Source organism: Polypterus senegalus, chromosome 7, assembly GCF_016835505.1.
Source record: "Polypterus senegalus isolate Bchr_013 chromosome 7, ASM1683550v1, whole genome shotgun sequence".
Classification (NCBI taxonomy): domain Eukaryota; kingdom Metazoa; phylum Chordata; class Cladistia; order Polypteriformes; family Polypteridae; genus Polypterus; species Polypterus senegalus.
In genome coordinates, this window is record NC_053160.1 from 75,603,354 (window position 1) to 75,622,656 (window position 19,303).

The following is a 19,303-nucleotide window of genomic DNA, read 5'->3' on the forward strand; positions in this document are numbered from 1 at the left end:
AAAAGTACCAGTAACGGCGTACTGCACAATAACGTGCAGTGAATACATTTGACTTGAGCATTCATAGTTTTCATACTTTGTTTAGCATTTTTTTGCTCAGAGGTTGATGCGCTTGCTACTTCCTGAGCAGCTGTTCTTTTCTCCACCCTAGCGGCCCGCTGCTTCTCTTCTTTCGTTGGCATCTTTTCGCATTAAAACTGATTAAGTTCATTTTTGTGTTGTAATTACTTTTTCACTTAAGCTGGCACTTAAGTTTTCAAACTGCCTCAAAAATGATTAAAGATATGAAGAGGTAGGGGAAGTGACCGCAAAGGTGGCAGGGAATGAGAAGGGCACCTATACAAATACGCTGCAAAAATACTTAGTGGGAAAACTATTCTTGTAACAAATGTCTGTGAATTGAACTTGTTTCAAATTCATATGGCATCAATTCACAAAGGATGACATAAAACACAACAAAGCTGCTCTACTATACATGTCCATTAGTGGTATATTTGCAGATTTCCAGCACACACACAAAAATTCAGAAAGGCTAAAAATATTTATTTGAAAGAAAGCACAAATACGCTTTGAAATAACACTGGTGCCTTTCAGAGGAAGAAAAATAACACATTAAAGACTTAAATGCATTATCTGGAATTAAAATGTTAGTACAAGAACTATAAAATAATTTATTTCTATTTTATATCTAACACTTACGAAGTACTCAAGAAAAAGCCATTTCCCTAATACACAAAAATAATTTGAACTATTTTCACCCTTAAAATACTTTTATGTATAAAAAATAAAATGATATTGAATTTGTATTTTTCAAGTGAAACCTATAATATCTATACAGTTTTTTTCTTTAAATAGCTGCTTGACAGCTAGTGAATAATGCAACACCAAATGAAATCAGTTGGTGGTTCATTTTCTCATAAATTTCCATAAAACAAATTATATATACAGGAAATTAAATCATCACTGCTAATTTTACAAATGTTATTTACAAAGCCAATACAAAATAAGCTAAATGTAAACAAAACAAATCTTTCTCTAATGTTTTACAAGATGTTACTAAAACAACCCTATTTAGCAGTTATAGCTTTTGAGCAGATTCTGCTTCTTGCTCTTGGTTAGCAGGACTGGTTGGTGCTGAATGCTGATCAGTGGAAGACAAACTAATATCTGAACATGTGTCACAAGGCTCGCCAATCACTATGAAAAGAAAAACAGAAAAAATTAATTTAAAATATCTTTCCATTCAAATATAGCTTCTACTGTAGATAATTCCACTAAACTGGAATACATCTTTAACATTACTGCAGAATTACACACCTGGGGCTCTAGTGACAATATAAATCATTAATATACTATATGCTATAGAGATATGTTACAAGAGAACATACAAGACACGTTCAAAAAGTTTCCTTTCTTTTATATTTTCATTGGAAACAGTGAAGGCGGGAGGAGGAGTTGTAATTGGGCATTCAAAAGTTGGTATGACGTTGGGAAAATTGCATTGCAGATGAAGGTGACTGTGGAAAATTAATGTCATTTGTTTTTGAAATTCTTAATAATTAGAGTTAAAAAAGTGTGGAAACTTTTAGAATGTCCCTTGTACATCAAAAAAAACTTTAATACCTTTAATAAAAAAAAAAAAGTCAATCATAACCACATGTAAACCGTGTAGAAAACAAGTTGTGACATCATAATCCACCTCTGTATTAAAAGGAAACATACAATGCATCAGTTGATTAAAAAAAGTATTAAAAAAGTAAAATTAGCCACTTAATTTAAACTTCAATGAGCTATGTTAAGATTTAACTATACAATTAATTAGTCACATAGACCATAAAAATACAGTAAGTTATCAATTTATTGTGATATACACAATAACTAAGGTTTGGAAGAGCTATACTGTAGTTACCTCTTATGAATTCAAACAGATGATGGAAGTATTGTGCAAGAGATTGGTCTCAATAAAATACAGCTCCTACAAATGTTTTAGCCATATTAACCTACTACAGTCCACACGTTCCACTTAATCCCAAAGGTGGTCTACTGATGTGAAATATGGACTTTGAAGTAAACAAAAGTTACACTCTTATTGATAGACCTTACCTGAAATTATGTGCTTTGTGTGACTGCACAATACCTTGCAGTATGAATCAATTTGAAAAAGGCAGACGATGCCCATAAAGATACACACAAGACTATCTATGAGGCACCCATATAATGCTCAGATGGAATTAAAAAGGCCTAATGTGTGTGCAAAGGATACAACTATCTCAAGTATATGTCCTTAAGACTAAACAGGATGGATCTATGGATTCATGTTGCTCTCACCAAATTCAAATCTTACCATTTGTATATAAAGCAGAAATAGAGATTTTTTTTTTTTTTTTTAGACCAGAAAACAATTTTCAAGCTTTAAATTGTAAGTTTCCAATGATTATCCTCAATCTCTTATTTTTATCTGACAGGAGGTGACCCCTACTGTGATAGTTTGCACACTACTTTGGTAAAGAGCTGTTATTTAAGAATTCATGGCATTTCTGTTAGTTCAAACAAGTCTGGTCATTCTTCTCTGACCTCTCTCTTTAACAAAGTGTTTCCATCCATAAGTCTGTATAAACTCTACAGATTGCACCCCGTGATAATCCCAAGGGCCCATTTGTTTGAAACACTAGAAAAACAATATTTTAAATAGAAAATGCTCAGTTCTATTAAACTTTTCTCATAATTCATCTCCTGAAGCCCTGGAAACAGCTTAGTTGCTCTTCTCTGGCCCTTTTCCAACACTGCTATTTCCTTATTGTAACATGGAGAGCAAAACTGCACACAGGACTCCAGTGAGGTCTAACCATTGCAGTATTAGATTAGATGAACTTTATTAATCCATCCATCCATTTTCCAACCCGTTGAATCCAAACACAGGGTCACGGGGGTCTGCTGGAGCCAATCCCAGCCAACACAGGGCGCAAGGCAGGGCGCCAACCCACTGCAGGACACATACACCCACACACCAAGCACACACTAGGGACAATTTACAGCCGCCAGTCCACCTAGCCTGCATGTCTTTGGACTGTGGGAGGAAACAGGAGTACCCGGAGGAAACCCACGCAGACACGGGGAGAACATGCAAACTCCACGCAGGGAGGACCCGGGAAGCGAACCTGGGTCTCCTAACTGTGAGGCAGCAGCGCCACCACTGCACCACCGTGTCGCCAACTTTATTAATTCCATGGGGAAATTCAGATGCATGTAATAGGAGAAACATTAAAACAAGGAATGGGGTGGGGATCGATCTGTTCTTAACATAATTCTTTTTTTTTTTGTAAAAACTTGATTGCTATGAATGGATTGTAATAAAACTAATGAGAGAAAGTGAAGAAGAACGAGCAAACAGGAGAGAGAGAGAGAGAGAGAGAGAGAGTGTGCAAATAAGCAGGTTTAGTGAATGGAAGCAGGGGGATAGGAGCAAAACTCTAAGAGGAGTGTGAGGCCATCGGTCAAGGGGGGCTGTGGGTCACTCCGTTGAGCAAATTTGGGAGCAGGAGTGACCATTAAGCTCCTATAGGAGTATTGCAGACTTCTTTAATTGGGCAGAACAATTTCTTAGGGGAAAAACAACCATGGAATGGCAATAGCAGCTGTGTTTATGCACTGCCACATTTACACTAACAATGTGGATTGTTTACCAAACAGAGCTCTGTGAGCAGAATTCATATCATCTAATAGCTTGAAGAGTATATGAAAGAAAGAACATGTTTCATTTACAGAAGATTACAAACTCTGCTTGTGGCAAAAATGATGTGGTTCGGTTTCATTTAAACAAATCATGTGAGTTTCATTTCACTGTATGATGTTCTGAACTTACTTTCTGTTAGCATACTATATGAACATAACCTCTATGCAGTTTATCTTACAATCATGTGTCTACTGTCTTTAGGCCAATACATATGTTAATCTTAATTTTGGAATGGGTGATTATCATTTACTAAATGATGTCAATGTTAATAGACTTCCAACGTCAGCATTGCCCCTGAATAGCAATCACTTAGAATGAAAGCCCTACTGCATTACTCTTGCGATATGTCATTAGGGAGATTGATTGTCATTTGTACAGGGCATCATTATTTGTTTCTTGTCACCACTGTATGTGGTTTGATAAGCCTGGTCACAAGTAATTTTTTTTTTTAATGCGAGAGAGACAGAGAGGCTCTGAGCATTAATCAAGATGCTAAGCATGCTCTGAAAGACTGGCACAAATGCTGTTTCATGCAAATTGTTACATTTGTATGTGTTTAATTTTATGCTCATTTTTATGTTAACTTTTTGCTGGCAGAAATGGAATAGTGCGAATACCATGGCATGCATAATTGTTACCAATAATGCACAATACCCTGTATTTCTAGTATTAGATCCTGTATTTCCTGTGTTGAATCACACTTATGCCCCATATGATTATATCTACCTAAACAAACCAAACTGAAGGGGGGATCACTCCAGGCTTTAAAAAACCTGCTTCAAACAAACTAGGTGTGAAAATGGCATTAGTGAATATGAACTTAAAAGTATTCTTTAGTATTAAAAATGTAATTATAATACAGTAATTCAAGATATAAAAAATAACACACATCATGGATGGTCTTATTTGATGTCCAGTGTAATGCTGATGAACAGTGGATTCAGCAATTGGATAATGCTATTATTCTAATCCAAAATGCTGTATTCAATATGTCTTGATTATGTTCTCAAAACACCCTGAAGATTAAAGATCGGCACCAAATACATATGTATATATATGTGTCCAAAACACAATAATATGAAATTAGACATTTTTTTTCAAAAATGAACAATTTCATTAATAGTGATACCTTAAAGAATTTTTGCCCCACAAATATTTATATCTCCGCTACTTATTTTTGAGTTTCCATTGTATGGTATTGCATTAAACAGCTTGCCTGCCTTGATGGTGTCTGTATCTACCAGTAAGTAAACATCGCTTCCTGCTCTCTCTCTTTCTGTCTGGTTTTATATATAAGCAAAGACAAAGCTATTGATTCATTGCCATGCTAATCACAGATCGTAATATGTGTACATATGTATATTATACATATATTTTAAGATATACATCATTTATAACAGTTCCAAATTATGTAGTTGCATATATATGTTATTATCTGTAACAGTCTGTATGATGTGTACAGGTATTTATTTTATACCAGTTTGTGTCTGGACAACTCATATTTTGCATCTAGTGTTCTTAAAAGGCTTCTTGAATCCTTCTCTATGGTACAGACAGACACCACAGAAAAATCTGTAAGGGGGTGTTTGAAATTCAGGAGGGTGGTGATATTTTGGAAGCAAATTGGTAGAAACATTACTTTCAATCCCAATCTCTATTTTAAACTTTGGCATTATAAAATCAAACACATTTTTACTGCATTAATTTATATTTTACGATCCTATTACTAATCTCTACTCACAAAGTATTATGATTGTATATTTGACTTCCTCAAATAATCTTAACAGATTCAAAGATCACCAGAACATGTATTTATAAATGTTAATGCAAAATGAATGTGCTATATGCGGAGTATCCATTATTCTAATTCACCTGCTAGGCAAAAATACAAACTCAAATGAAATAAATTGACCAGCAATGCATTTTGCTATATAACTGACACACAAAAATTGAAAAATTAACACTAAGGAAAACTGTGAAGGTTTCTGGTGTAATTCCCACTTCCCACATTGAACAGATGTGGAGTGAAATAGGCTACATGCACACGGCTCTGTTTTAATTTAAAAATGCAGAACACTAGTCTCCATTTTTGCTTGTCATCCACATTACTAGTACTAATTTTTGGCAAGATCACTTGATTCATTGAGTTTCTACCATTGAATAGGATCTACTTTGGAATCTATGTTAGGGAACTCAGGTTGGTTGTAAACTTGGCTTTGATTTTTTTTTTCCTCTTCTGACAGTGTAGTGGGCGGCTGAAGCACTGTTCTGGCTGAAATAATCTGCCCAAATATTTCACAAGTCGCTAAAATGATATTAATGATTTCAGTGTACGGTGCTAAACTCAGCAATACCATCTTGGGAGCAGAAGGGTAACATGTCAAAAGTAATGTGTATTACGTAGTCTGATTACTTTTTAAAGTAACAATCTACTGCAATACTCATTTAACTGAAACAAAAATATCTGCATTATTTTCTAAGCCAATAGCAAAGGATGTAAGGCAAGAAGCACATGTACTGGGTCCTTTGCAGGGCTCAACCGTACAGCTAAGCTGAAAGGACTCTGCTGTGTGTAATAAGGTATCAACAATATTAATGAAGGGACAGTTCAGTTTTCATTGAGCTATTTCCTATAGTTATTTTTCACACACTGTGATTAGTGACGCAGCACCCAGTGTGCATACTGTGAATTATTAGAGGCTCAGATCGAGGATATAAAAAGGGGATGGACACTATTTACTTCATGACAAATGAATGACTAACAGTATTTATTAAACACAATAAAACTGTCAAAGGCTTTATGTTTGTTTCCAGATTCATGGTGGCCAATGATAGTTTTAACTGTCCTGTTTTTCTTTTTGCTTAACTCAATGTCATTGGAGCGTTTTGACAAAGAACAACTCTGGACAATTACTTGCACGTAAACACAGACTTTTAAGAAACCACATGTCTACCTTAAGTGGGTTACTGGTCTTATCCTGACTATGTGTGTACATGTGAACCCACTAATTTGACAATCGCATTTTCCGATTTGCATCAATGTAAAGAACTCTTAAGCTCATGTAGAGATGAAGTGTGGATTGTAGAGATGCAGCAATGCCTTCTCTGCAAAATATTTGAGGCTTAGAAGCATGGATCAGTAGTGTCCAGCATCCTAGTGAACTCTTTCTTCTCCACAATGTAAATGGGGACCATACATGTAATATTTCTTTCTATTTGGGAAGTGATTTATCATATGGGATTATGCTGGAAAATGATGCTGCTAAGGTTAACTGCCTTTTACCTGGATCTTTGGCCTGAGTTCTGGGGACAGCCTTGCTAACGCTATGTTTTGTTCTTTCTTCCACATTTCTTCTACTCCACTGGGTGTATGAAATGTTGAAATAAATAGTTTTTTTCATCAAACATTTCAAAAACCAATTACACATGATAGACTTCACATTATGGCTTTTCTTTGGAATTTGCTAATCACCTACCGAAGAATAGCTGCTTGCCTCCATATTCAGTTAGCAATGCTGCTTAGCTAGCCAGCTACTTGCTAGTCTAGCACACAAATTTTCTGGGAGCAACGTGAGCCAGAATGCACATGGCAGCATATACAGTAGTTAATATTACTTTCTCTGTTATTCCTGTACTGTTTGAGCACATCTTAGCCCTATATATTGGAAATAATTATTCAAACTATGAACTATTTAAACTGTAATTTTCTTTTTAGCATATTGTCTTAAAGTACAAATTTAAAATCAGTCAATTAAATTGTTAAAATCATTCAGCTGGACATTTCCTCTTTTTGTTTTCACTGATGCACTCATGCCCAGTGTAGGCAAACTTGTATTATGGGCAGAAATATCTTAATAAACAATGTGAAAATGCTAGTGCAGAGGAAATAGTTTAAAATGCTGCTTTTACATGAAAACATATTAATGTGGATGTACCCTTAGTGATTAGTGTAGTTAGGATGCATGTTGAGTATGTTTTGCATATGTTCACTGTAGTCGTTATCTCCAACTACTGCTTGTCCACTCTTACCATATGTAATTGAACTTTGCTTAGCAGGAACCTGTTTTTTTTGGTAGGAGGGCACATTGTAGTTGCTGAACATGTTTGGACTGCATCTTTATAGTCAGTAATGTGTTTTAGCTGTAGATGTTGCACTGCTTGAAACAATTTGCAAACAGCAGAGCTAGCCCTACCTGTTCATCATTCTTCCTTTTTTAATCCTTGTTCTGCTTTTTTCTAATAGCCATATCTGCAAGGCTACACTGGTGATGTAGTGATGTTTAGAAAGAATGCAGAAGATTTTTAGGATTTTATTTAACATTCTGAAGAAGTTGTTGAGAATCAAATAAAAGTGCTGAACACTGCAAGGCTGATTTTTGCATGTTTATTTTTCTTAAATGTTAAACCGAACATTCAATATATATTTCCCAGCTCTAGTTGAGTGACCAACTAAACTCAACTATGCCCCTAAAATATGTTTACAAAGTGAATGGGAGCCCCATTTCAACAGATGTGAGATGGAATGGATTACAGGTAAGTGAAAGGGTAGACTGTCCGAGATGTTGCAGAATGCAATGACAGAATCCCTACATTATACTTGTATAAAGGGTGCGGAACCAGTTGGAAGTTGAAGGGGGCACATATTACCTGAGATGGGACAAGACCATGTAAAAGGGTAGCAGATAGGGAAGGTCCACTTATTTGCCAAGTGGCAGTTACACAATGTAAATAAAAAAATCATAAAAGCATGTTCTGCACTAACATAAGGAACATAAAATTTGACAACTGCAAGCCATTCACTTGAACATAGAACATCAAGTTTTATTGTTTTCAGATTTATAAAATATCAAAATCAGGTTATGTTACACTGGAATAACAAGATTTTATTTAGTATATAAGTATATTTTTAGAAAGCAGTTCAAAGGATTTCAGTCTGTGAACCTGGACACCACCAACATGTATTTCAGGCATATTCTAAGTTGCACAAATTTAGATTTTTTATGCCTTTGTTGCTTGTGTTAATAATTTTATTTATATTTAGATAAGGTTTTCATTAAAGCTACACTTTTGATCCTTGAGACTAAGTAAAGGTTAGGTGACTGATCTCTTCAGCTACTATGATGCATACATAAAAAAAAGGATGAATGCACCCAGTACGTATTCACAGGTACTGTTTTGCTTATTAACTTAGCCAAGAAGCAGGACATATTATGAATAAAGCTATCTTTATTTGCCCCATTAATTGGTAACTTTTATCTAATATTCTAGCAACACCCAGCTGCAGGACTACAAGAAATTCCATTCACACCAGAGTACAAGACTAGATGAAATGCCACTCTATAGTTGTGTATTATATATTCAACCACACACCCATTTATTTATTTATTTATTACAAAAAGCCAACTTATACTCTGAATCTTTGATTAAAAATAATTAATATATAAAGCACTGTATTCTAGTAAATACTTATGTTTTTAAGCCCAGGTAAAAAAACTACTTTAGTAAACCGTTACACAAAATGAAAAGTACTTCCTTATTGGTTAAGGTCCAGTGAGTCTTACCATAGCCTTTTCTAGATTACGTGCATATTACCCTTTTGTTAGTTAATACAAACCTATCTAATGGATTGGGATTGCTGGAAAAAGGCCACAAATTGATCATGTGTGCAGCTTATATAAAAGAAAAGTTGGCCAATTACCACTCATCATTTGATTTTAATACCCTTTTATCATATATGTATAATGTGTTAAACAGACAATGTAAATATGAGAAATAAAACAGTAATGAGCTACTAGGCTCTTGTTACTTTATAAGTACATGTTGAGAATCCCTAATCCAACATTTCAAAATCCAAAACTTTTTTTTTTTTTTAAACTGCTGAGCAGATGTCCGATTCCAAATGGATTTAGTCATTCCGAACATGGGTCTGGTGCCCTATGAAGCATCAAGCACCCTATGAAGCATCAAGCACAACAAAGTTACGACACACAATCAATAACTGGGTGCAGGGTTACAGTCCCCTGTGAAGCAGAGAGCTCCACAAAGCACCATCACTTGATCAACTATTGGGGAGGGGGGTTCCCGATGAAGTGCTACAATGGTGTACGGGAAGAGGGAGTGAAACAATAAAATCTGGCTTATGCATATTTCTATGCAATATGCCTTTATAAATCAGTCATCTTGTAAATGTGTGTTATGTGAATATGCCTCAAAACTCACTTTGACATCACAGGTGACTTATGCATTAATGGAATGTCACTGCTTACAGTTAACAAAGTTGCTTCATTCTCCCAAAGTGCCCTTATTGCAACAGGAGTGCAATAAACAGTTTCAATTACATTAGGAATACCTGACACTGCTGCAAGTTGTCTTTATGTAGGCAAAAAACATGTTATATTTTATATATATATACACCATACAAAATCTGAATGTAGCACCCAGTCTGTCAGCTAATGGCTTCCAGCACAGTGAGCATTACAGCAGAAATTTGGCTGAGATATTTATTACTGGCCTGTCAGCCAGTTAAATGAGAAATAGCCTATATAAACTCAAGATTAGTAATTAATTTTCCCTCTGAAAAGTGAAATACAATAGTCTGTAAATAGTCAAAACTTTTGGAGTGTTAATATGGTTTTGTCACATCAGCACACATTATAGTAACTGCTCTGTGATATGAAATATTACACGCACAAGTTAACATTTAGCTGGATTGGCTGCATTTCCCCCATTAGGGACACTAATTGCATTATCAAAAAGCAATGTTTAAGTTCATAATACTGCTATTTCATAAAATGCCTTTTGATTGTGTGCTATGTACCATGTATCACATGTACTCTGGAAAGATGGTAAACATGTTTGGGTGTCTACTGGGGTCCAGTTCTGAGCTGGTTTAAGTAGAAGACATAACTGTAATTGGATCGATACTGTAGCAATTTTTGTGATTATGTTACATAAATTATTTTTTTAATTATTTGATAGCACTAACTAGTTAGTGACAGCATTTGTAATGATCACAATAATTATAACAGTATAATTATAAAAAAAGTTCCCTTTCAATGAAGTATGATGTTTCTCATCAGAAAATCAACAAATCCACAAGATGTGATGACTAAGCTTTTTCTAATACTTGAACAACAAATGTGAAATGTGGACTATTTTGGGAAAGAGGAGGGTTCAAAATCACATTTGAAAGCTATTCTTTTATCTTTTCCAACACTCAGCTTCCAGTGCAAACACTGGTATGAGAGAATCTTTTGTTCAATCAGGAGTGGGTAAGGGAAGTTATCAGTGAAATGTACAGTGGTGTGAAAAACTATTTGCCCCCTTCCTGATTTCTTATTCTTTTGCATGTTTGTCACACAAAATGTTTCTGATCATCAAACACATTTAACCATTAGTCAAATATAACACAAGTAAACAAAAAATGCAGTTTTTAAATGATGGTTTTTATTATTTAGGGAGAAAAAAAAATCCAAACCTACATGTCCCTGTGTCAAAAAGTAATTGTCCCCTGAACCTAATAACTGGTTGGGCCACCCTTAGCAGCAATAACTGCAATCAAGCGTTTGCGATAACTTGCGAGTCTTTTCCAGCACTCTGGAGGAATTTTGGCCCACTCATCCTTGCAGAATTGTTGTAATTGAGCTTTTTTGAGGGTTTTCTAGCATGAACTGCCTTTTTAAGGTCATGCCATAGCATCTCATTTGGATTCAGGTCAGGACTTTGACTAGGCCACTCCAAAGTCTTCATTTTGTTTTTCTTCAGCCATTCAGAGGTGGATTTGCTGGTGTGTTTTGGGTCATTGTCCTGTTGCAGCACCCAAGATCGCTTCAGCTTGAGTTGACGAACAGATGGCCGGACATTCTCCTTCAGGATTTTTTGGTAGACAGTAGAATTCATGGTTCCATCTATCACAGCAAGCCTTCCAGGTCCTGAAACAGCAGAACAACCCCAGACCATCACACTACCACCACCATATTTTACTGTTGGTATGATGTTCTTTTTCTGAAATGCTGTGTTCCTTTTACGCCAGATGTAACGGGACATTTGTCTTCCAAAAAGTTCAACTTTTGTCTCATCAGTCCACAAGGTATTATCCCAAAAGTCTTGGCAATCATTGAGATGTTTCTTAGCAAAATTGAGACGAGCCCTAATGTTCTTTTTGCTTAACAGTGGTTTGCGTCTTGGAAATCTGCCATGCAGGCCGTTTTTGCCCAGTCTCTTTCTTATGGTGGAGTCGTGAACACTGACCTTAATTGAGGCAAGTGAGGCCTGCAGTTCTTTAGACGTTGTCCTGGGGTCTTTTGTGACCTCTCGGATGAGTCGTCTCTGCGATCTTGGGGTAATTTTGGTCAGCCGGCCACTCCTGGGAAGGTTCACCACTGTTCCATGTTTTTGCCATTTGTGGATAATGGCTCTCACTGTGGTTCGCTGGGGTCCCAAAGCTTTAGAAATGGCTTTATAATCTTTACCAGACTGATAGACCTCAATTACTTCTGTTCTCATTTGTTCCTGAATTTCTTTGGATCTTGGCATGATGTCTAGCTTTTGAGGTGCTTTTGGTCTACTTCTCTGTGTCAGGCAGCTCCTATTTAAGTGATTTCTTGATTGAAACAGGTGTGGCAGTAATCAGGCCTGGGGTGGCTACGGAAATTGAACTCAGGTGTGATACACCACAGTTAGATTATTTTTTAACAAGGGGGCAATTACTTTTTCACACAGGGCATGTAGGTTTGGATTTTTTTTCTCAAAAAAAAATAATAAAAACCATCATTTAAAAACTGCATTTTGTGTTTACTTGTGTTATATTTGACAAATGGTTAAATGTGTTTGATGATCAGAAACATTTTGTGTGACAAACATGCAAAAGAATAAGAAATCAGGAAGGGGGCAAATAGTTTTTCACACCACTGTATGTATGACTAACAGATAATTTTTAAAAACACTTAAAAAACCTCTCAACGAACACCCTTTTAAAGCAACCAGCAACACTGGAGGTATGATTTATTTTGTACTTACAATCATGGCCAAAATTATCAGCACCCCTGGAATTTTCCCAGAAAATGCACCATTTCTCCCAGAAAATTGTAGCAGTTACTAATGTTTTGATATACATGTTTATTTCCTTTATGTGCATTGGAAAAACACAAAAAAACAGAACAAAAGCCAAATCTGACATCATGTCACACAGAACTCCAAAAATGGGCCGGACAAAATTATTTGCACATTTTCAAAATTGTGGGTAAATCATTTCATTTCAAGCATATGATGCTTGTTTGAACTCAACTGTGGCAAGAAACAGGTGCTGTCAATATAGCAATCACACCTGAAGCCAGTTAAAATGGAGGAAAGTTGACTCAGCCTTTCTGTTGCGTGTCTGAGTGTGCCACACTAAGAATGGAGAACAGAAAGATTGTCTGTGGACTTGAGAACAAAAATTGTGGAAAAATGTCAACAATCTCAAGGCTACAAGTCTATCTGCAGAGATCTTCATGTTCCTTTGTCCACTGTGCGCAACATAATCAAGAAGTTCACAACACATGGCACTGTAGCTAATCTCCCTGGACATGGACGGAAGAGAAAAATTGATAAAAGACTGCAACAAAGGATAGTCCGAATGGTGGATAAACAGCCACAATCAACTTCAAAACATATTCAAGCTGTTCTGCAGACATGGGGTGCAACAGTGTCAGCTTGAACTATCCGTTGACATCTGAATGAAATGAAACGCTATGGCAGGAGAGCCAGGAGGACCCCACTGCTGCCACAGAAACATAAAAAAGCCAGACTGGAGTTTGCCAAAATGTACCTGAGGAAGCCAAGATTCTTCTGGCCGAACGTCTTGTGGACAGATGAGACCAAGGTAGAGCTTTTTGGTAAAGGTCATCGTTCTACTGTTTACAGAAAATGGAATGAGGCCTACGAAGAAAAGAACACAGTACCTACAGTCAAACATGGTGGAGGTTCCAAGATATTTTTGGGATGCTTTGCTGCCTCTGGCACTGGATGCCTTGACTATGTGCAAGGCATCATGAAATCTGAAGACTAGCAAAAGATACTGGGGTGCAACGTAGGGGCCAGTGTCAGAAGGCTGGGTCTCCGTCAGAGGTTATGGGTGTTCCAGCAGGACAATGACCCCAAACATACCTCTTAAAGCACCCAGAAATGGTTGAAGACAAAGCACTGGAGAGTTGTGAAGTGGCTAGCAATGAATCCGGATCTAAATCCGATTGAACTTTAATCCAAAGTTTGGATTTGATCCAAATTCAAAGAGTTAGGTACCAAGCTGAGGAGCAGAACTGACAAGGTAGTCTTCTCCGAAGTTCTGCCTGTGCCACGCGCCAGTCCAGGTAAGATTGAGGAGATTAGATGGCTTAACGCGTGGCTCAAATCTTGGTGCAGGGTAGAAGGGTATAGGTTTATGGGGCATTGGGACTCCTTTTGGAACAGATGGGACCTGTTCCGCCGTGACGGGTTACATGTGAACCGGAGGGGCACCAATGTATTGGGGAGGCGTATGTGTAGGCTAGTCGAGGATTGTTTAAACTAGGGAATGGGGGGGCAGGGAGTTTAGGACAGGCCAGATTTAGATCTATACATGGAAGAACAAACAATGGTGTAGAAATAAAAATGCATAGTAATGTAAATTTTAAGCAAACACGTAAAGATAGAAGGATTAACACATTAAAAATAGCTTGCCTTAATGCTAGAAGTATCAAAAATAAGGTAAGTGAGTTGGAGTTGTATGTAGCAGAGCATAATTATGATATTATAGCAATAACGGAAACCTGGCTAAATAACAAAGATGGGGATGAGTGTAACATAGAGGGATACACATTTTTAGGAAGGATAGACAGAACAGAAAAGGAGGTGGGGTTGCTGTTTATGCCAAACAGGAATTAAATGTAAGTCATCTTCAGTTGGATGATGAGCCCCATCTTAGTGAGGACATGTGGCTTCGCCTGGAAAATATTAGGGAAAAGGTCTCATTTTAGGAGTGTGTTATAGACCACCCAATTCAGACAGTAATTTCAACACACATCTTTTAGTAATATCAAAAGGCAAGTTTACAGGGGATATTATAGTCATGGGGACTTTAATTATCCAAATATTAACTGGGATAACCTTACAGATGGAGGAGCACAAGAGCAGGAGTTTTAGAAGTAATCAGCGACTGTTTTTTAACACAGCATGTTAAAGCACCAACAAGGGGTGAAGCCTGTCTGGATTTAGTATTCTGTAATAATCAGGATAGAATTGAGGGTGTAGAGGTGATTGAACCACTAGGGTCAAGTGACCATAATGTAATACAATTCTCAGTATTTTGTAAGAGTACAGATGCAAAGACTAAAATTGTTAAGTTGAACTTTAGTAGGGCTAATTTTGAGCAGATGCGACAAAGTCTAAGTAGGATAGACTGGGATAAGCTTTTAAATGTGGAGACAGTCGAGGAGCAGTGGAACAGGTTTAAAATGTTTTACATGTAATGCAGGACAGATACATACCTAAATTTGGAAGTAATAGGAAACTAAAAAAAACTCCACGATGGATTAATAAAGATTTAAAAAGAAGTTGCAAAGGAAAAAACTGCTGTATAAGGCATATAAGACTAATGACTGCAAAGAGAACCGTAGCGTATGAGAAATGAGGGCAACCATTAAGAAGGATATCAGAGAGGCTAAAAGACAGTTGGAGAGGAATATAGCAGATAAGGCGAAAGAAGACCCCAAGAGATTCTTTCAGTATTTTAGTAGTAAAAGAACAGTTAAGGAGGAGGTCAAGTTCATCAGGAATAGTAAAGGGAATTAAAAGATACAGACAATGAAATAGCAGATGCCCTAAACTTACATTTTTCTGAGGTGTTTACAAGTGAGCAAGTGGATAACCTGCCAGAGGTAAACACAACTACTAAGGAGGTACTGAGGGATTTGGAAATTGTAGAGGGAGAAGTGCTGCTCAGATTAAATAAGATGAAATCAAACAAATCACCAGGCCCAGATAATATTTATCCTCGTGTTCTTAAGGAGGCTAGTGAGTACATATATAAACCCTTGACACATATTTTTAGGAAGTCACTGTGCACTGGAGAGATTCCAAAGGACTGGAAAATGGCAAATATCATCCCATTATATAAAAAGGGTGACAGGGCAGATCCAAGCAACTATAGGCCAGTAAGCAACAAGCATCACAGGAAAATTAATGGAAGGAATTATTAAGGATAAGATTGAGCAACACATGGCAAGGACAGGAGTTATTCTGAACAGTCAGCATGGGTTCAGAAGAGGGAGGTCGTGTTTTACTAACATGTTGGAATTCTATGAGGAGGCAACAAAAGGATACGATCAAAGTGGAGCTTATGATATTATTTATCTGGACTTTCAGAAAGCATTTGATAAGGTGCCACATGAGAGGTTGGGCATCAAGTTAAAAGAAGTGGGAGTTCAGGGTGATGTTTTTAGATGGGTGCAGAATTGGCTCAGACACAGGAAGCAGAGGGTGATGGTGCGAGGAACCTCATCAGAACTGGCGATGTTAAGAGTGGTGTTCCACAGGGGTCAGTGCTAGGGCGCTGCTATTTTTAATATATATAAATGATTTAGATAGGAATATAAGTAACAAGCTGGTTAAGTTTGCAGATGATACCAAGATAGGTGGATTAGCAGATAATTTGGAATCCGTTATATCATTACAGAAGGACTTGGATAGCATACAGGCTTGGGCAGATTTGTGGCAGATGAAATTTAATGTCAGTAAATGTAAAGTATTACACATAGGAAGTAAAAATATTAGGTTTGAATACACAATGGGCGGTCGGAAAATCGAGAGTACACCTTATGAGAAGGATTTAGGAGTCATAGTGGACTCCAAGCTATCAACTTCCAAACAGTGTTCAGAAGCCATTAAGAAGGCTAACAGAATGTTAGGTTATATAGCACGATCTGTGGAGTACAAGTCCAAGGAGGTTATGCTCAACCTTTATAATGCACTGGTGAGGCCTCATCTTGAGTACTGTGTGCAGTTTTGGTCTCCAGGCTACAAAAAGGACATAGCAGCACTAGAAAAGGTCCAGAGAAGAGCGACTAGGCTGATTCCAGGTCTACAGGGGTTGAATTATGAGGAAAGATTAAAAGAGCTGAGCCTTTACAGTTTAAGCAAAAGAAGATTAAGAGGTGACATGATTGAAGTGTTTAAAATTATGAAGGGAATATGGTACAGTGGATCGAGACTTGTATTTTAAAATGAGCTCATCAAGAACACAGGGACACAGTTGGAAACTTGTTAAGGGTAAATTTCGCACAAACATTAGGAAGTTTTTCTTTACACAAAGAACGATAGACACTTGGAATAAGCTACCAAGTAGTGTGGTAGACAGTAAGACGTTAGGGACTTTCAAAACTCGACTTGATGTTTTCTTGGAGGAAACAAGTGGATAGGACTGGCGAGCTTTGTTGGGCTGAATGGCCTGTTCTCGTCTAGATTGTTCTAATGTTCTAACACTTATGGAGAGATCTCAAAATTGCTATTGGGAGAAGGCGCCCTTCAAATCTGAGAGACCTTGAGCAGTTTGCAAAAGAAGAGCGGTCGGAAATTCCAGTTGAGAGGTGTAACAAGCTTGTTGATGGTTATAGGAAGCGCTTGATTTCAGTTATTTTTTTCCAAAGGGCATGCAACCAAATATTAAGTTGAGGGTGCCAATAATTTTGTCCAGCCCAGTTTTTGAGTTTGGTGTGAAATTATGTCAGATTTGGCTGTTTTTCTCCGTTTTTTTGTGTTGTTCCAATGGAAATAAACATGTGTATACCAAAATATTTGTAACTGCAACAATTTTCTGGGAGAAATGGTGCATTTTCTGGGAAAATTCCAGGAGTGCCGATAATTTCGTCCATGACTGTATAAATATATCTGAAAATAAAAAGAAAAGCAGCTAGGCACCATTGTTTGATGTTTAATTTAAATTAAAAATAATAAAATTCAGATACTTCTGTTGTAATGTGAGCACATACATAGAAATTAAAAAATAAAAATTTCAGTCCATTTGCAAACTTACAACAAATAAAAGTTATTTACTTAATCCATAAAAGGAACCAACCCTTCTAAAAATGCCTACAGAATATGAAGGGTACTTTATAAAAAGCAAAAGAATCAGAAAACACCACAGTAACCTATTTAATTTAAATGCAAAGGGGTTTATCTTGCTCCAGCTGCCACCTGCTGGCAATTTTAAGCACTCTTAATTTTTAAGCAAATAGAAAGTTAACTCTTGATCAGGCAATATTATGAACCTTCAACAGATGTTAAGAGAATAGTGGAATATTTTTTTTTTTTAGCAAACAAGATAGCAGTTAAACCATTTAAATGTTGTTTACTTTGAATTTTTTTAAAAAGCAAGTATGAATTAAAACTTCAATATTCATGGTTATAAATATTCAATAGTAGTTTCTTAGAACCTTCATTGACTAGTCATTCGCATTTATAGTTTCAATAGAACCTATATACAAATATCACTCTAACATATACCATACAATGTTTTTAAATTGATGCAAGGAAGTTTAAGAGACGTTTTCAGTAATAATAATAATAATAATAATAATAGTAGTTTTATTTATATAGCACTGATTCTATGCTTAAGGCGCTTTACAATGTCTCAAAGAAACAGCAGGTATATGTAACATTGGATACAGATGTTTCCTGAATAGAATGTAAAACAGATATTTACAGGATATACAAAGGTATTCAAAAGAATAGAAAACAAACCAGAGTAAAATACTAAATTCCATATTAAAAGAAAAACCTAGCAAATAACATAATTTGTGATATATCCCACACACAAATTATACCGAGCATCAGAACAGAGAGGAAGACTGAAAGAGGAGGCAGAATATCAGATTAAGTTAAATGCCTTCCTGAACAGATGAGTTTTAAACTGTTTTTTAAAAGAATTAATGGAGTCAGGTGATCTAATTAATTTAGGGAGGTCATTCCAAAGTCTGGGTGATATACAGCCATGTCTCCCACAGACTGCAGGTTAGAGTTGGGCACAACAAGATTACCAGGATCAGAGGACCTTAGTGGATGAAAAACAGCGTAGTGATGGAAAAGATCACTAATGTAGTCTGGTGTGAGGCAATTTAAAGCTTTGTAGGTTATTAACAGAATTGTATATTCAATCCTGTAAAACACAGGGAGCCAGTGAAGGCGAAGAATATGGTACGGAGGTGAAAGTAGGAAGGTTTCTTAGGGTGGTTTATGTGGGTGGAATAAGAAAGGGAGGAATCAAAGTACTGCACAAAAAACTCATACAAAACGTTAATCACATCATACAGAGGTAGCATAGGTAAGACAGGGTGTGATATTAAGAATGTTGAGAAGGGAAAAAATTGGGTGTTCAAAAGATTCTGTGTTAGTATGAAAACATTTCGTTTTTGTAAATGGGAAAGATAAGAAGTAAACACCAATACTTCAAGGAGGATAACTGCTTTGTTCCTCTAGTCACTTTCAGCATAACACATATTCCTTTGGGAAGAAAGGAAAAGAGAGATTAGGAAGGAGTAAGAAGGAAACGTGCAAGCT

The 19,303-nt window shown here is 36.6% G+C and overlaps 1 protein-coding gene across 10 annotated transcripts in view; it reads right to left on the reverse strand.

The window, feature by feature from the left end:
- Positions 1-522: 522 nt before the first annotated feature.
- The window catches only part of ppip5k2 (diphosphoinositol pentakisphosphate kinase 2), a 282,209-nt gene continuing 263,428 nt past the window's right edge, over positions 523-19,303 (reverse strand). For all 10 annotated transcript variants that reach the window (XM_039758896.1, XM_039758895.1, XM_039758903.1 and 7 more), the window contains one exon: positions 523-1,197. In XM_039758896.1, the coding sequence (XP_039614830.1) occupies positions 1,079-1,197 (119 nt within the window). In that variant the 3' untranslated portion in view covers positions 523-1,078. The remainder of the gene's footprint in view (positions 1,198-19,303) is intronic.